This window comes from Acipenser ruthenus, chromosome 3 (assembly GCF_902713425.1).
Source record: "Acipenser ruthenus chromosome 3, fAciRut3.2 maternal haplotype, whole genome shotgun sequence".
Classification (NCBI taxonomy): Eukaryota; Metazoa; Chordata; class Actinopteri; order Acipenseriformes; family Acipenseridae; genus Acipenser; species Acipenser ruthenus.
Genome location: NC_081191.1, coordinates 64,429,599 through 64,447,848, shown reverse-complemented (window position 1 = coordinate 64,447,848; position 18,250 = coordinate 64,429,599). Strand labels below are relative to the sequence as shown.

General features: G+C 37.9%; 1 protein-coding gene across 1 annotated transcript; it reads right to left on the bottom strand.

Annotated features, from left to right (window-relative positions):
- Positions 1-2,201: 2,201 nt before the first annotated feature.
- On the bottom strand, positions 2,202-4,794 carry ppp1r3g (protein phosphatase 1 regulatory subunit 3G). The gene has a single exon (XM_033993908.3). The coding sequence runs from the start codon at positions 4,473-4,475 to the stop codon at positions 3,654-3,656; it is 822 nt and encodes a 273-aa protein (XP_033849799.1). The 5' UTR covers positions 4,476-4,794; the 3' UTR covers positions 2,202-3,653.
- Between the last annotated feature and the right edge of the window lie 13,456 nt (positions 4,795-18,250).

The following is an 18,250-nucleotide window of genomic DNA, read 5'->3' as shown; positions in this document are numbered from 1 at the left end:
TTGACCAAAAAGATTGCTCAATCTCTCATCCCGAGTAGCTGTACACAGGTATGTTTTGACCCTTTTCATGCACGAAAATAACCTTTTTTATTTGGCAAACTAAATAGCAACATTTGCATACAGCAATTTTCATGTATTACAGTGGGGTGGGTTGGCTGGGGTGGGGTAGAATAGTCTACAATGATTTATTTCAGCAATTTTTTTGCAAAACTCCAAAAATGCTATTTCAAGAGTATTAATACTCTGACTCTGGCTGCCAGTTTCATAAATTCAGTGTGTCACGTTATGTGACAAGTATTAGTAATGTACATAGTCACTCATGAATAGGCATGAGCATGTGATCTGGGAGAGAGCTTATAAAAGGACTCAGGACGTAATGTGCTCTCTCTTCTCTCGGCTCGAGCTGCTTAATACAATATGCTGTATTTGCTGAAGACAAACCTTGTAATAAAGTTTAAAGCATTGGTTCACATTTACCTTGTCGCATGAGTCCTGTGTTCCGGAGTAATGCTTCTCCTCCACAGAGCCTGCATGAGTTAAAAGAGAGCCTAACCAGACCAGGCAGACCAAAAGGTCTGCTTGACTGAAAACCAGTAAATCAGCTTACCTGTGAGGTCATTTGAACACCACACAGTGTAACTGGTAGTGAAGTCAATAAGGCAAACATTTGCTGTATTTATTTTTAAGTAATAAAAACTTAAAAAGTGATAAAATACTTTCAGAAATGTTCACAGGGAACTACGTATTACATGGTTACATTTCACGGAAATTGTGAAATCTGTGATAACTGAAAAAATACAGCCTTAGTCATGGATGGTCGTAGGTATGTTCTCAGCTGTCGCAAGCACGAAAAGTTGCACTCAGGAGTAGCATTAGACATTGGGATCAGAAGCCAGATTCTTATATGACATGATCGGCACTTTGTTTTTATGTAGGACGCAGAGTATAAATGCACATATATAAGTGTGCTGTACAAGCGCCTTTTTTCCCCTGCTGTGCACATGTTGTTTTTTTTTAACCAAAATGTTTGAGGGCCAAGACACTTTTGGCCCCCCTGGCTCCGGCACCCCTGTCTTGTTTATACCAATGGAGAACATTTGGTTATGGTAAGGATTCATTTTAGGCACTTAATGGCTAGTTTAAATTAAATTAGTTATATTTAGGGTTAAGACTGGGATTAAAAACACCTATAATACAAGAGCATGCCACATTGTGATATCTTCATTCTAAAGCCTGATAAGGTAACATACTCTCACATTACATCTGACAATCTTCACAGAAACAACCCTCCACACCTACAGTATTTCCATGATTTGCTACAGGTGTTGCTGCACATCTTTTCATGCATCATCCTACATACATAAAGTGACATAAATCGAACAAGTTAGCATGGTGTGGACAGGGTATGCCCACCCCTATGTTGATATTATTATTATTATTATTATTATTATTATTATTATTATTATTATTATTATTATTATTTAAATGTATTGTGTGAAAACCCTGTTTTATTATTATTGTTCTGTTTGGCAGGGAAGGAGTTAAAAACCTTCCCTGCTAATTTGAGGACAGCCACATCAATATAAACGCCACCTGGGTGCTGGACTGGGGTTAGGAGGAACAAGAGAGAGAGAGATCAATCACAAAGTCAAACAAATGCTGTCCGGCTGGCTGCATTCCGGACGATTTTTATTTTATTTGTCTGTGTTTATTATTTGTTTTGGCCAACGTGCCTTTTGTTTTCTGTTTAGTACTTTGTTTGATGTAATGAATACGAGCGCACTGGCGACTCGCCCCGCAGTACTTTGTTGCCTGTGTCTTCCTGGTCTGATGTCACCCACCAAGCCATCCTGTCACACATGGGTACACCCATTTTTTTTATTGTTTGTCTTATCTTTTGAATAAATTTGGTTTTCATGTAGTTATGGGGTGAACTTTTTCAAAATGTTTGGATGTTGGCATTTTACCGGGACATTCATTGAAAATAGATCATTATGTTTACAGGAATGTTAATGAAATATCATCACAATTCCATGGAGATCGTAAACTAGCGATGCTATCTTAAATCATTGCATAGACATCAGAATATATTAAGCTTTATAAATGTGTGTATGTATGTATGTGTGTGTGTGTATATATATATATATATATATATATATGTATATAATAAAATAATAATGTTACACACACACACAGACCTAAACATTAGTATTTTTTTTTAATTGGAAGATGCCATACTCATTTCCTAAAATATAAGATTAAATGTCATTTTAAATATTAGAAACAAACATGATGGTAGATTCGAGAATTGAGTTATCCCACAGGTATGCTGTGCAGTAATAAAGTTACATTCTTCAATTTTACACAGAAATATGATTGCTGGGTGACAGTTTACAATATTTTGCACACTTCATCAGAAAACAGACCCTGTTGATGTTTCAGTTTGTTTGCATTCCCTAAAGGAAGTTACACCAGCAAGCATACAATTCTAGTCCCTCGAATGTTTCTTGCTATTCTGTCATTCTCTGAACTAAAATGTAATCCCTGCAACACTTGGTGGTTCTGCCAACTACTAGCTCAGAAAAGCAATCCCATATATTTAAACAAATGAAAAACATGAAAAGGAGTACCCTTCTTATCCAACTTGCTTTTGTTGTTGTTTTACTGGTAATATTTTACAGGAAATACCAAAGCGTTTACAGTAGTATCCACACTAGCTTGCTAATGTGAGCCATGTCGGGTAGAAATTAACATTATTTATGTATTTATTTATTTATTTTTACAAGTTAGCCGTGTTTAATAGAATGTCTGCTATAACGTAGCCAATAATAAATCTCTACCTGTTAATCTTTATAATAGTAATTTACTCAGGTTTAGAGAGGATATGCTAATGCCTTATATTATTTTAAGAATATTAAGATGTATTAACCACTGCATTAAATCATTTACACGCTATTAATATATGCACGTCCTGTTTTCAGTAAGTTGTTTTCCCAAGTTTGGGATAGCAGATTATTATTATTTGTTTATGTAGCAGACGCCTTTATCCAAGGCGACTTAGAGAGACTAGGGTGTGTGAACTATACATCAGCTGCAGAGTCACTTACAATTACGTCTCACCCGAAAGACAGAGCAAGTTAAGTGACTTGCTTAGGGTCACACAATGAGTCAGTGGTTGAGGTGGGATTTGAACCGGGGATCTCGTGGTTACAAACCCTTTTCTTTAACCACTGGACCACACAGCCTCCAGATTTTATAGTAACAAATACAAAAGATCATATATTTTAATGCCAGATTACAATGCTGTGCTGTCATTATTCTACTGTATTTTGTAGTATTTAAATATTAATTTAGGTGAAAATAAGACTCCTCCAAAATAAATTGTAATAAAACCAGTAAGTTATTATTTAGGGGCACTTTCTCAAAAATGTCGACAATTTAACATTTGTTTTTTGTGCCTGGGAGAAAAAAAGAAACCATTTGTGTAGCAGCTTGATTAATTAATTGCTGTATTTGTCATATACATTCCAGTCAATAAATGACACAAAGCAAATAACCAGTTATGTGTTCCAAAGTGCTGGAAACACGCCAATCTTGATGATCCTGTCTCTGTTCCGTTGTTTAAAAGAGCAGTCAGAATACAAAGGTATGTATTAATATCTCAAAGTGTAGTTTTGGCCGAAATTGTTATCCCAGTACTCTGCTCCGTTCTCCGTCTTATAGCAGATGGCAAACTGTATGGAGCTTTGATCCAGGAATGGGGGGGTATAAAGCGTAAAACCAAACTGCTCGGTCTGTGCATTGTCTTCGGTGGCGAACCCCGGCACCAACACGGCTTGGACATCCACAAACGACAGCCAGTCATTAAAAGTGTATCTGACAGATACTTCTTTCTTCAAACCAAAGTTGAAAACTCTAATCAAACCACGGATGTCAAAGTGAAATGTCGTGATTTTCTCCAAAGACACACGTTGCTCTCTGACTCGGTCTTCAAAGCCACAGCTTTCACCAGGCTGCTCAAAAGCACATGTTAAACAATTTAATTGGAAACTAGCTGCAAACCTTTCGCATATATCGCCCAGAAGCTCCCTGTCTTGTTGCGGTGGGAAACTTTGCAGCCTTGAGAAAACTTTCGACGGAATCTGAGGGTCATCGGTGACGCTGAAATGCCGGACATTGGCTAAAGTGAGACCCAGTGAGTCTGCAAACTGTACTCTCTTCCTGCAACTTTGAGTTAAATTGTTAAACAGAGTAGCCTGTTCGGGGTATGCGGGCAGCGATTTTGCCCTGCGCCGATCTTTCATGAAAATGTCTTCTTGGTCAAACTTAGAAAAGTCATCCCTCAGCTTCCTTCCATGTTCTTCTAGTATGTCACCTCCATCCCCATTTTCAGATTCTCCAACAACAGTGCTCTTGAATATTGAATCTTCCATTAAGCCGGAGGTACCAAATAACTCAGGTTTTTTTATATCCATGATATCCCTCTTGCAGTACAAGCGGGTACCAGTTGTCAGTTAAGCGGTTGTTATATTGCTTTGCGCTGTGTTACCCTTCAGTGAATTGTAACAAGAAAGCTGCCTGCATGTGGTGTTCAGCATTACAGACAGTTGCAGCAGTGCGTCAGAGCCACGCAACATAAACAAACAATCATTAAATCCTAATTTCAAGATACGTATTGAGAGCCAGATATCACGTATATAGTTTTGACATAATTGGAGATGCTGTTGTAAATAAGCTTGCTACTTTAACCTTGATCTGTACTATTACAGCTGCAGTAACCCGCAATGAGGATTCATTTTAAGTTTCATAGTGACGATTCACTACATTCTTCCACAGTTAAACCTTCTGAGCACTTGATAGAAATGCAGGCGGTGTGTATAGTCCAGTTTGTATGAGGTGTTATCAGTAAAAATACAAACGCTTCAAATAAACAACAGGAAAAAATGCAGTAGGCTACTGAAAGAAATTACTAAGAGCTATAATGTAACTGCCTCCCCTCATGCAACTACATTGCTGCTTACTATTTTTATACCACCTCTGAAAAATGTCCTCGCTTGCTTCAAAATAAGGACTTTAATGTAAATATTAAGCTCTCTTTTATAACATTGTGTATTGATGTTAGGTTTTATATGTTTGATTGGCTTGAATATCTGACATTTTAAATTCATTTTAAGCAAGGCTCTCGTTTTAGGAACAGTTAAACACGATCTCGAAAGAAAGTAATTGCAAATTAATTAATGGTGAAATAATGAACTAGATACACCTAGGCTTATCTTGGCGAGAGCCGAGTTCAAATCAGCATGAAGTTTTAACATCTACTCTCGTGTAATGGAAATCATGGCTGTTATATTTAATGTTGTATTACTGTACACTTAGGCTATTCAACTTTCTGGGGATATTTTACTAACGCTGACTGAGAGCTGCCATTTTGAGCCCCCTATAGGAAAAAAGTTGTTGAAAGATAAATTAAACATTCTGAAGTGGGAGATGATACACGCAGTGAATACAGATGTGAATTACTAGTGTAACACTAAAGAACAAAAACGAATGTCCCTCGCAATCTGCAGAAAAGGTTAAAGCAATCCTCCATACATTTATACACAGATGAAAGACGATACTTTGTATTGTTTTTACAATATGCTACTACTGTAAAGTTAACTGTGTTTAAACACTGCTGTAGTTTTGGTAACAGGAACTTTACGTGAAAAACCTGACCGTCACCATTGTGTTTTTTAAACCTGGTATTATGCCCAGTCACTATCCTTCGAGTTTAGATTCTATTTGGGAGAAAGAGGACTATTATTGAATGTTCTAAATGTAGCCAGTACCTGATTTTCAGTTACATAACAAGGATGTATTGTGTAAAAACAAAGCGTGCAACACTGTTAACTGGATCCACAAAACAAGCAGCGTGTTTGAATTTACGTCATAAACGAGGCTAAAACGGGTTATCTAAATAAATAACTACTAATGTTTACCTGGTGAATACGTACAACATATATTCATATTATTATTTACACCCGGTTTCTATGTCAAGCACCTGTAATTTATAAAATACAGTAGTCTACGTGCACGTCGAAAACGAACCTGTAGATTTAGTAGTTTATTTTATTTTAATTAATTTATTTATTTATTTATTTAAGATTGGTCAGAATGAATTTATTGGTATTCATTTTATCCACTGTACAAAGCAAATAGTGTCTTGTTTCTCGACGCGACTTGGGGAGGAAGAAAAAACAGATTGCTGGATTGCAACGTAGTCTTAGTAGTATTGTAGAATAAATACACAGCCACCATTGGTAACCAAGACATTCAATAACTATACATTTTGCAATCCAAATCCCAGGACCTGAGTTGTTTAATATTACGGCACAATAACGTAGCGGCGGGACAACCGCAACGAACAATAAATATACCTCCCATGTTATGGACTGGTGAAAGGGTTGGGACTTTGTACTGTACCCGTTGCCTGCGTTGTGCGCTGCTCTGTGTTTGTGAGTGAATGTGTTTCGTCGACTAACCGCTCCAACAGATCTGTGGGCCGAAAGCCCAAAATTTGGGGTGATCATCACTGGTAGGCGTGGCAAAGTCTATCATATATCATTTGAAATCTTAACATCTCTAGATTACATATCCAGTTGATAGACTTTCCTATTGGGCAGCTGTCTTGCAACATATGTACTGTACCCTATTACAGACGTTTATTAAAATAAAACCACTACTGGGCATTTATTTGTGACATAAGAACATAAGAACATAAGAAAGTTTACAAACGAGAGGAGGTCATTCAGCCCATCTTGCTCGTTTGTTTGTTAGTAGCTTATTGATCCCAGAATCTCATCAGGCAGCTTCTTGAAGGATTCCAGGGTGTCAGCTTCAACAACGTTACTGGGGAGTTGGTTCCAGACCATTATTTCCATTTATTTGATCTATTCTATCAAAATAATACCTGAAATATATAGATTATGGTTAATGTATGACACACACACACACACACACACACACACATATATATATATATATATATATATATATATATATATATATATATATATATATATATATATATATATATATATATATATATATATATATATATATAATCATAGTTACCTTTATAATGTCACAAACAATGCTATATATAATTTTATCTGGAAGAAAACACATGGCTGAATAGAACCAATTGTTCACTTTTTATAGTTCAAAGTCATCAATAGAATGTAAACTAGATTTACATCGAAATATTAATAACATTAGTACACAGCCAAATAGAAAACCTAAACTGTATACATTTTCAAAAATATATCCTAACCTTGTTTATAATTAAACCACAACTTTAATGGTTCTACAATTCAATTGTATTGTAACATTGCTTTGCCATATTAGTCTTATATTATGTCTTACTTTGTTGACACACACAATTCTCTGTTTGTGACCCAGTACCTCATAGCTATTTGAACATATTCCTGTATTTTATTTTATTTATTTATTGTGTTTATTTATCAGGGACACATACAATTACAACATAAGTGTCACTTCCATGACACAAGATGTATTACATTTTCAATTTAGCCAATAGGCTAATTTCCATTGACAGTCCCTGGGCAGACATTGATGACAACTGTAATAAATCTCCATATTACTTCTACTCACAATTCACTAGTTTCAAAGCGGAGAGCTTCCCTTTTCTAGCAAAACTGACACTGTCATACCCAGTAAATGCATACATTCCCAATAAAGCCTAACAAGTTTCTGAACCAAGAGATTTCCTCACTTTGCTTATGTCTGTGGACTTTGTCCTAGTTGTTGTACCTGATTTCTGAAATATGTGAACAGGTATCCTTGAGCAGAATGCAAGACGGAGGATTTGTACATAAGTGTCATTTGAAACAACAATTATGGCCTCATAATTAAATGATGCAATGTGTGCAGCATGAAGCAGAATTCTGGTATCCGCCACTTCCTGAGTAGATTTCAACTCCTGTACTTCCTCAACATCTTCTCCTATCAGCTTATAACATTCTTCTCCACATGTCACATACAACATTATACCTTCTCTCTTCAGCTTTACTTGATTGTGTTGTACTTGCCATTGACTGACCATGAATGGGATCAGGTTGTTTTTATTTTTGGAACTTTCTCTTTTGAGTGACTTGCTGTCCAGGGACAATTTCCTTGTGTATAATAAACCTGCAGCATCTGCTCTTGCCTCCCTTTCAGTATTTTTTAATTGACATGTTTTTATAAACATCAAACATGACATTGATCATGTTGCTTCCTGCACCTTCCTTAAGAACTACAGGAAGAACAGTCAGAGATTGCCTGAAATGTCTCATGTTCACCATCATGACATCCCCGATGCATGTTCGTGGCTTTGGAATGTTATCTGCAGACTTGACATTTTTGTCTAGTTCATTTCCATGAGTTGACTTGCTTACTAGTTGTATGCTGATTCCCCTCTGGTGTGGCTAGAGACCATGGAAGTGGTCCAAAGTGCTAGGACATCCTCAGCTTTCTACTTTGTGCTGCAATAAGCATGTTGCCAAATAAGTTGCAGTCAGTCCTCAGCATTCTTTCTTTCTCTTGTTATCTTAACTTTCCTGTTTTTCTAGCTGCGATCTGAAAAAAGTCTTCAGGTTTTTTCTGGACTTGTCATGAAACTTCACAATGTTACTTTCAAGTCTTTGTTCATGGGACTGAGTGTAAGACTTTTCTCCAACTTTTGCCCCAAGCAAATTTATTGTGATGGCTTCAGTTGCAGCAACACCTGTGGACAAACTCACAAGATTTGTGTTTTCATAATCAAAAGGGTTCACCCAGTTGTTCTGGAGCAAATCTGTAATTGCCTGAACATCCTCTTCATCCTTTCTTATTCTGGACTTTTGGAGATCTTGGTGTTGCACATCAGGTGAATTCAGATCAATCATGTCTCTCAGGTTACTTAAGCAAGTGGTCCTGTACTCTGCTGTTAAATAGTATTTGCTTAGGCAGCTGGATTCAAGCTGAAACCTTTCATACCACATGGGTCCGTGTACATTCCGGCCAATCGTTTTTGCATTCTAAATCGGAAATCGGAAAACCAGAAAACGACTTGTTTTTCTATTTCGGTTTTTCATAAAAACAAAAATCGACACGTTTTTCATTTTACAATTTCTGAGTTTAAAATACAAAAACTGATTCAGGCTTGTTTTCCCATTTTTCATATTGCTTTTTGTAACGAAGTATTTGAAATGGAATAATCTGTAATACAAAAATAAATAATAGACTGTAGGGACGAAAAATGAAATCAATCTCCAAGAGTCGGTTATAAAGAAGGTAGTCTTTATTCAAGCAGATATCTGGAGAGACAGCACTTCACAGGCAATCTGTTAATGCTTCTCTAACAGGTACACACTTAAACAACAATAGATATACTAACGTATTGGAAGAGGGACAGACCTATTCAACCAAGCGTGCCAGCCCCCTTTAGTGATCCTATGGCAAGCTCTGTAAGATGCTAACATTTCCTCTCTCCCTGCTGTTTGCAGCTCTTACAAAAGAAGGAACTGTAAACAGAATTCACCCCATCCTTCACCATATTCTGTTACAAAAGAACCCCCCACTGCAGCATGAAAACACTCCACAACTTTTTTTTAAAGGTCCTTCAAGACCTTTAAAAAAAAGTCAGACACGACCAGCTCTCTGTGTCCCGCTGTTATGATGATAATTTCGCACTTGTGCTTACTGTCGTTGAAGTGTTCTGTCTGTTTACCAACATTATTTATTTATTAATTAATTTAGCAGTTGTTACAAAGTACTGTATTACAATACAGCAGTAGGGCTACATTAAGTTAATATAATAATCATCCTTGTATCACTCAGGTACAGTGCATTATAATAATACTAAACATAATAAGGGAAAGGGGGAAAAAATCCAGGTACGGTTCTTAATATTTATATCCGGCTTTCTAAATTAACTTTATAAACTTAACTGGATTATATTATCATAGCACATTTGTCCAGGGCGCTCACGTATGTTTAGAGCTCCCCTTTCACAGGTACCCAGTTTGTTTCACTTGGGGGGTGCATCCATAGATAGAAATATCAATGTATTGATGCAGAAAACGTCATAACACCGAAACACATTCGATACGAGTAGAGCACGCCTCAGTACTTTTTTTCTTTTTTTTTTTTTAAATGGTCTTTTATTTATTTTTGTATTACAGATTATTCCATTTCGAATACTTTGTTACAAAAAGCAATATGAAAACTGGGAAAACAAGCCTGAATCAGTTTTTGTATTTTAAACTCAGAAATTGTAAAATGAAAAACGTGTCGATTTTTGTTTTTATGAAAAACCGAAATAGAAAAACAAGTCGTTTTCTGGTTTTCCGTCTTCCGTTAAACCGTGGTGTATATGGAATCTATAACAAAAACATTGTCAATGTAAAAAAACAAGTTAGGAAAACACAACAGCCATTTAAAGGGGTGATATCAAACACAAAAGCCCAAGTTAGGAGAAGCAATTAGGCCAATCTTTTCAAGCATCAAGCAAATAGGCACAATTGGAAAGGTGCTGGGGCCCAAGATTCACACAATTCTTGCTTTTAGCTTGGCGCCTTTTTTTGATCGCTTCGCTCCACTTTATTTTTTAAATATATGTTTTCTAATTTAAACAAATATCAATGTTGAGCTTAAAACATAAGTTCCTAAGGTTTCATCAAATGCACTTAAAACCCTTTATCAGAAAAAGTGGAACAAACCACAAATGATTCCTGTGACAGAAGACATAAAGAATCTTCAAAACCACCTCAAAACAAAAGAAGAAGAAAACAGAAAGCTCCTTGAAGTTTGCCCAATGGTAGAATCATGGCATGGCCTTTCTCTGGTGACTCTTGTTCAGATTATTCTTTTCAATCGCCGCAGAGAAGGAGAAGTCTCAAGGATGCTCATTTCAACTTTCCTTGAACGAATCACAGGGGCAATGCAAGATGAAATCGAAAAAAGCTTATCAGATTTTGAAAAGAAATTGTGCAGCAAATTCACCAGAGTTGAAGTCCGGGGCAAAAGAGGTCGCACGCGTCTTAAAATTCCTATTGTTTTATTGTTTGTAGCAATTTCTCATGTACAAGTGATGGTCTTTTTTTTCGCAAAAATATTATATTAAAAACTGCGTGTTTCCCCTGTTACATGGTCAGTTATTTCTCCATAGAAGTGGGTATTGTAGAAGGGGATGAGAAACGAAAAAGATCTTCCTTGCCAGGCCTTTGCATCAATTCTGTCCTTCCTCCATTGACTCCAATCTGCATAGATCTTCATAAAGTCCTTTCTGTAGGTTTTAATTTCTTCCACTAACTCTGTGTCCCAGATCTCAGTATTGTCTTCTATATAGAGGCCTTTCCCATGAACCAACCACTCTTTCAGAGTAGCAAGGTGCATGTAAGACACAGTTAAAGTCAGAGGAATCAGATGTAGAGCATTGTTACTCCTAAAAACCCCATTCTGGATAGTGTTGCATTCCTGTATAATAGCTGACATGAAAGACCCTTTTTCGCGAGGTTTAGCTTTCATATACTGCTTCATGGTTTTTCTCAATGCATCTATGGTGTTCTGAAGTTTATTTATCTCACCAATAAGAATTTTCTGATCCACAAGTTATACAACTGTATCTTTAATTAGATCCCAGGTATTCACTTCAGAATCAGGCCAGAAAAAACTGATCAAGACACTCATAAGTTTTCCAACAGGAATGCCTTACGCGCTGACTAATCCTACAAGGCCAGTAACTAACTGCTTCATTCAGTTATTCAATGTTGTACCCATTTGTTTGGGATTATAGAACATGTGATGCTCCATCGCTACAAATAAAAGTATATGGTTATAGGTGGTTGAAGGTTTAAAGGTTTACATCAGATAACTTAAGCAGTAGATTTAAAATACCCATAACTAACCACATTTTCTGTATTTCAGATGCCTGCAATGTTATAGTTAGAAATACATTTGCTGGTCTTTTTCTCCAATAAGGTACTAGATTTCAAAAGCCTAGATGTACTAAACATGTTCTCTTGCTGTTTTCTATTAGTCCTCTGTCCCTTTCTTCCTGACTATAATGTCAGATTTCCATTACACAAGAGTAGATGTTAAAACTTCATGCTGATTTGAACTCAGCTCTCGCCAAGATAAGCACCAACTAAGATGTAGCTTTACAGTAAACTAATGTGATCCATCTGTGTCTCTATCCATTTGCATTTCCTTCCATATGATGATGAAGATATCCTTCTTTCTGGTGTTGATGGCTGAAGTGTAATACTGGCTCCAGGGATCAGCTTATTTGCCTCCCTGGCGCATTAGCACACACAATGGCTGCGATGCTGGCTCCGGAAATCAACCACAGTGCGGTCTCCCCAACGCATCAGCATGACAACCGTCTGGATTGAGCGAAGTAATGGTCTTCAAGTGGGCACCTTCCATCCTCGGTGTTCCGTCGACTAGCCCACGACACCTCAAGTGGGCTCGACGGTGATTCTGGCATCCCAGCATCACCTCCCTCCGTCCCCCACTCAACTCAGCCCAGCTTACTTACCCGTACATCAGCGTTTCTTTCTTTCTATTGTGCTTGAGATTCCCAGCCAGAATCTTTCTGTCTCAACCACAGCCAGTTGCTGCTCCTCTCTGCTGCTTCAGATAAGTTCTTCACTGTGCAACGCAACTCTTGGCCACGGAATCCAACGTCTCTGAGAAACCGGGTTGCAGAGTGTGCCACAAATCCTCGACAACCCACCTCCACTGGGTAAACCTGGACTTTCCATCCTCGCTGTTCCGCTTCAGAGGCTAGTTGAGCATATCTCAGTTTCTTCCTCTCATACGCCTCATCTACAGCATCCTCCCATGGCACTGTTAACTCTACCGGGTGAACAAGGCGTGCTGATCCAGACCACAAGACAATATCTGGTCGAAGGTTAGTGGTGGCAATCTCAGATGGAAAAATAAGCTCTAGCAGCTTCCAGTTGTCCTAGGCGAGGATTGGTTTTAACACCTTTTCTTGGTGGTTGCTCTCCTGGGCTGAGGAATGTTGTCTTTTGTGTATAATGTTTTGATGGAACTGGTGTTACGCTTGTCTTCCAATGCTAAGGCCAAACATCGCAGCACCTGGTCCTTGGCTAAGAGCCACCTTACATCCTGTCAAAATGTGCCTTAATGTTGCAGGTGATGAACACAAAGGACATGAGGGATCCTCTCCTACCCAGAGGTTTAGGTTCTGTGGTGATGGGAGAACATCATATGTTGACCTGATGAGGAAACTGATCCTCCTCTGTTCCATTAACCATAGGCCAGCCAATCTTGCGTTTTTCCACACTCTCCCATCTCATCCATTCTCCCTGCTTGGCCTGGGAAACGGCCTTTACGCACCGCATCCTCTCCTCCTGCTTTTGCATCTTGTTGACTACCAGCTTCCTCCATTGAGCTGGGGCTGCCTTGTGCCATGTAGGAGGAGCTGAACTGAGACCAAGACCCCCTCTTCCATGCTGAACTTGCCCCATGATATCACCAAATTGAAGGGCAGCCTTTGCATCCTCCACAGCTTTCTTTGCCGCCCACTTTCTTCCAGTTTTCAACACAGGTGCTGCCTCCCTTACGCATTTGTCGTGTGACTCTACTAATGTCATTTCCAGTCGGACCTTGGCACATTTAAACTCCTCGGTTAGAGCGGAGACTGGTAGCTGCAGTATTCCTTTACCATAAAGTCCCACTCTGCTGAGGCAGCGTGGAACTCCCAACCATTTCCTGATGTATGAACTGATTAAAGCTTCCAGCTTCTCTACTGTTGTCAAAGACACCTCGTAAACAGTCAGTGGCCACAGCAACCTCGGCAGTAGACCAAACTGAAAGCACCAGAGTTTTAGTTTGCCTGGTAGAGCGCAGCTGTCTATGCTCTTCAACTCTTCCACTGACTGTTGGGTCCTTTAGATCCCCGTCGTACCATCTCCCAAGACTTTTCACTGGCTTCTCAGACACTGTTGTTATTGCCTCACCATTAATGAAGAATGTTTTATCTACTACTTTACCTTTAATTATAGAGATGCTCCTTGATTTAGTGGGCTTGAATTGCATTCGTCCCCATTCAATGTTATTGGTTAATTTGCCCAATAACCGATTAGTGCAGGCTACTGTTGTAGTCATGGTTGTCATGTCATTCATGTATGCTTGAATTGGTGGTAGTCACATTCCAGAAGCCAAGCGCTCTCCTCTCACTATCCATTTTGATGCCCTAATGATTACTTCCATTGCCATGGTAAAAGCCAGTGGAGAAATGGTGCATCCTGCCATTATTCGAACTTCTAAGCATTGCCATGTAGTGCTGAATTCTGAAGCTGAAAAACTAAATTGCAAATCTCCAAAGTAGGCTTTCACTAAATTTGTTATTGTCATCGGTACATTGAAAAAATCAAATGCTGCCCAAAGAAGTTCATGTGGCACTGAACCATATGCATTAGCCAAATCCAGAAATGTCACATGGCGTTCCTTCCTCTCCTTTTAAGCTGATTGAATTTGTTGCCAGATCACATTGATGTGTTTTAAGCATCCTGGGAAACCTGGAATGCCCGCTTTTTGTACTGAAGTGTAAATGAAGCAGTTCTTTAATAGGTAAGTTGACAATCTCTGAGCAATAATGCTGAAGAAAATATTGCCTTCTACGTTTAATAGGGAAATAGGGTGAAATTGACTGATGCTTGTAGAATCTTTTTCTTTAGGTATAAAGACTCCACCTACTCGGCGCCATGCTCTTGGTACAACCTGTTTTTCCCATGCCACTTTCATCAATTTCCACAGGATTCGTAGAACTCCTGAAGCACTCTTGTACACTCTGTACGGAACTCCATTAGGCCCTGGAGATGACGAAGCCCTTGCTTTTTTCACAGCTCGCTCTACTTCTTTCCACTTAGGTGCACAGTCCTCCATTTGGTATTCTGGTGGATTGATAGGTGGGATGTCTGAAGGAATTGACATAGGCTCCTGCCTTTTTGAATCTGTATGTGTTTTCTCCAAATATCACCTTCTAAATGGACAATTATAAAAAGGGCTTGGTCAGCAATATACATGTGTCTTACACGTATGTTGGCCCGAGCTTCCTCTGTCCATTCACCTACATTGGTCCTACTTTTACCGCTGAATTTAGGACATTTACTTTCTCTTGGAATGCATACCAATCGCTCTACTATAGGGGAAATACTACCAGCTACTTGGGGGGTACTAGGGGCTGGGCCAACTACTCTACATTCTTGTGACAACCGCTCACAGTTTTTAACAGCTGTAACTGCTCTCTCTGGGCTTGTAACTCCTGCTCCATTATGGGGCTAAAAACTATTTTCTAAAAAAAAGAGGCAATCACAGGTACCAATAACATAACCCAATTCTCAGTACAATACAAAACCAAAAAATTTAAAATACAAAAATCAAAGCATTCAAGTGTTTCCTTTTACAGGTTGCTTCCTTAATGAGCCTGGAGATAACTGAACTGTTGCGTTGAATCTGTCTCCACCTTGATGTATTGGTATAATATAAGTTACACATGTCTCTGCTTATAAATCCTGCTGACTACGCCAAATGTAACAACATGCCCGTTATGTAATTGTTATTTTGTTTGACTACACCACCTTGGGAATTTTGCCTAAAGAAACAGTTTTTGTTAAAAACACTTTTATGATGTGTAAGGCCAGGTTCCCCAAATTTTAAGCTCATTTCAATTAAATGAAAGCAAGCAGAGACATGAGTAAAGTTTTAAAAGATTTTGATAATTTATTATAAAAACAAAACACTTTAGAATTTAAAAGACATAGAGATTAAAGGCAAAATAATATTGCAAATTATGCAGATTTTACACAGGTGCAATACAAGAATTTGCCACTGGGAGGCCACCAGAACCCAGAACTGCCTGGATTCAACGAGATATAAAATGGTAATATTTAATTTCAAGTGCTGCAAGAGAATATACAAATTATAATAGTTTAGTCTCAAGTACCACAAGAGAATATACAAATTATAATAGTTTTGTCTCAAGTACCACAAGGCCGACAGGGGTTTGCAGTGTTATTCAAATTAGAACAAAGTAAAACCAACTACAAACCAAAATAAAAATGTGCAAACAGACTCGTGATAAAATAAAGAGGTGAAATAATAAATCAATCCGAATCAAACAAAACCACAGTGATCAACAGCGAATAAATAAAAAAAAACCAACCACCAGTTCAACAAGAGACACAAACTAAAAGAGCCAAATTAAATATATTAGATTACCCCTTCCTTGTATTTACCAATACCAAAAGAAAACAAAAATGTATAAAATAAACATAAAAGAAACAGCAGCTGACAATTGCTCTGTCTGCAAGAACAATGTCAATTAATAGCAATGTCAGCAGTACATTTAAAACAGGTTACCTCGGGAGCTCTTTAACTCACTCTACAGCTACCACTACACATTAACTAAGATATTGTACAAATTACCTTGGGCAGTGCTAGGCTTACCCTACCAGTACCTGTATAAATCAAAAGAAGTTGAACATTACCTCGATGAATAGCAATATTGGCAGTGTCCAATATTGCTATTCATCAAGGTAATGTACAAATACCAGTAAGTACCTACAAATACCAGTAAGTTGTTATAGCAGAGGTTACAAACAGTTTAAAATAAAATAAAACAAATATTGTACTGAGACACTGGAACATACCTTCAACACAGGTAAGACTTGTTTCAAACAGTAGTTAGAAACCCAGGCTTGCGACAAAAATGAATGCTTTCCACGCTAGCTTATGAATGAATTCTTTCCACGCTAGCTTATGAATGAATGCTTTCCACGCTAGCTTATATGCAGAAAGAGTGGTAATGATCGCTTGTTAAGCAATCACAAAATGAATCCCACCTGTTACACTTGTATACTATGTACTTCTAGTCTATGTGGTATAATTATGGCACCCAGTTGTACCTTTAAACCTCACAGCTCTACTACACTGCAGTGTATGGCACCCAGTTGTACCTATAAACCTCACAGCTCTACTACACTGCAGTGTATGGCACCCAATTGTACCTATAAACCTCACAGCTCTACTACACTGCAGTGTATGGCACCCAGTTGTATCTGTTTCCATCAGAATGTCGAACAAATTTCTAGTAAACTTGCTGCAGTTCGAACTAAAATGTATGCGCATCTTATTGTACAAAAATGGGTTTCCATCAAACTGGATTCTAGCAGACAACAGCTAGACGTAATGATGTCACAAACTTAAAAAAATGTTTGTCGCAGATTTTCTTGAACCAAATAAAAAATGTAGGTTTGATGCGTTTCCATCCCTTTTTTTCTTTTCGCTTGCTAGACTGGCGTATAAACTGGCGTAAGTGAATAAACTCTTGTTGAAAATTCCTATAATACAGCATGTAGCACCGCATATAACGGGTCTAAAAATAGACAGGATTTATCATTTATTATTTGTATGCATTATTATACACAATATAGAAACAGCTAGTGCATATTAAGTCTGTTGGGTTTTTTGAATGATCCAGAATGGTTTGTAATGTATTTTAGGTATTTAGGAAATATATATTCCTTAAATAGTACAGTAAAATAAAAATATTAAACTATTGAGCTGATGGCTGATAGACGATGCAACATGTAGCAGAATAAAATTATTCCTCCGGTGCCATGCCAATTTGAGTTGTTCATTAGAAGGTGGCACCCATTCTGCTATTATTATTATTGCCTTACACTTAAAATTTCCTGTTGTTGTTGGCATTTATAGTTGGCCTATTTCGATATTGTGATTACTGGTAGCCTTTGCAGTAAACAAAATACTTTTAGTGTGTAGGCTATTTAAGGTTTTACCTACTTTTAGTTTTCTCGCATAGATCGGTTATTATATTATTTTAACATGTTGTTAAAATTGTAGATAATGCAGAAAGATTAACTAGTCGTTAGCGATGCCATGTCTTGTGTATTTTAGGGATATCATTATCAGTTTCTTGTTTAAACCCGATTTTGAGGGGTTATGTTTTCTCGACATGTTTCAAAACCGGCGGCGGATCGATCAAGTAATTACCGAGTTATTTGGACTTTTCTACGTGCATGCGTGGTTCATTTTTTCATAAATCTGAAAATACGCGTGTGCACTTCAGTCAAATGTCAGAACGTTCGGTCGCTCATTGATTGGCTTGTTATATGAATGAGTCGTCAGCCGAGGCGAGGAGTGACAACACACAGTCACTCATACAAAACAAGGG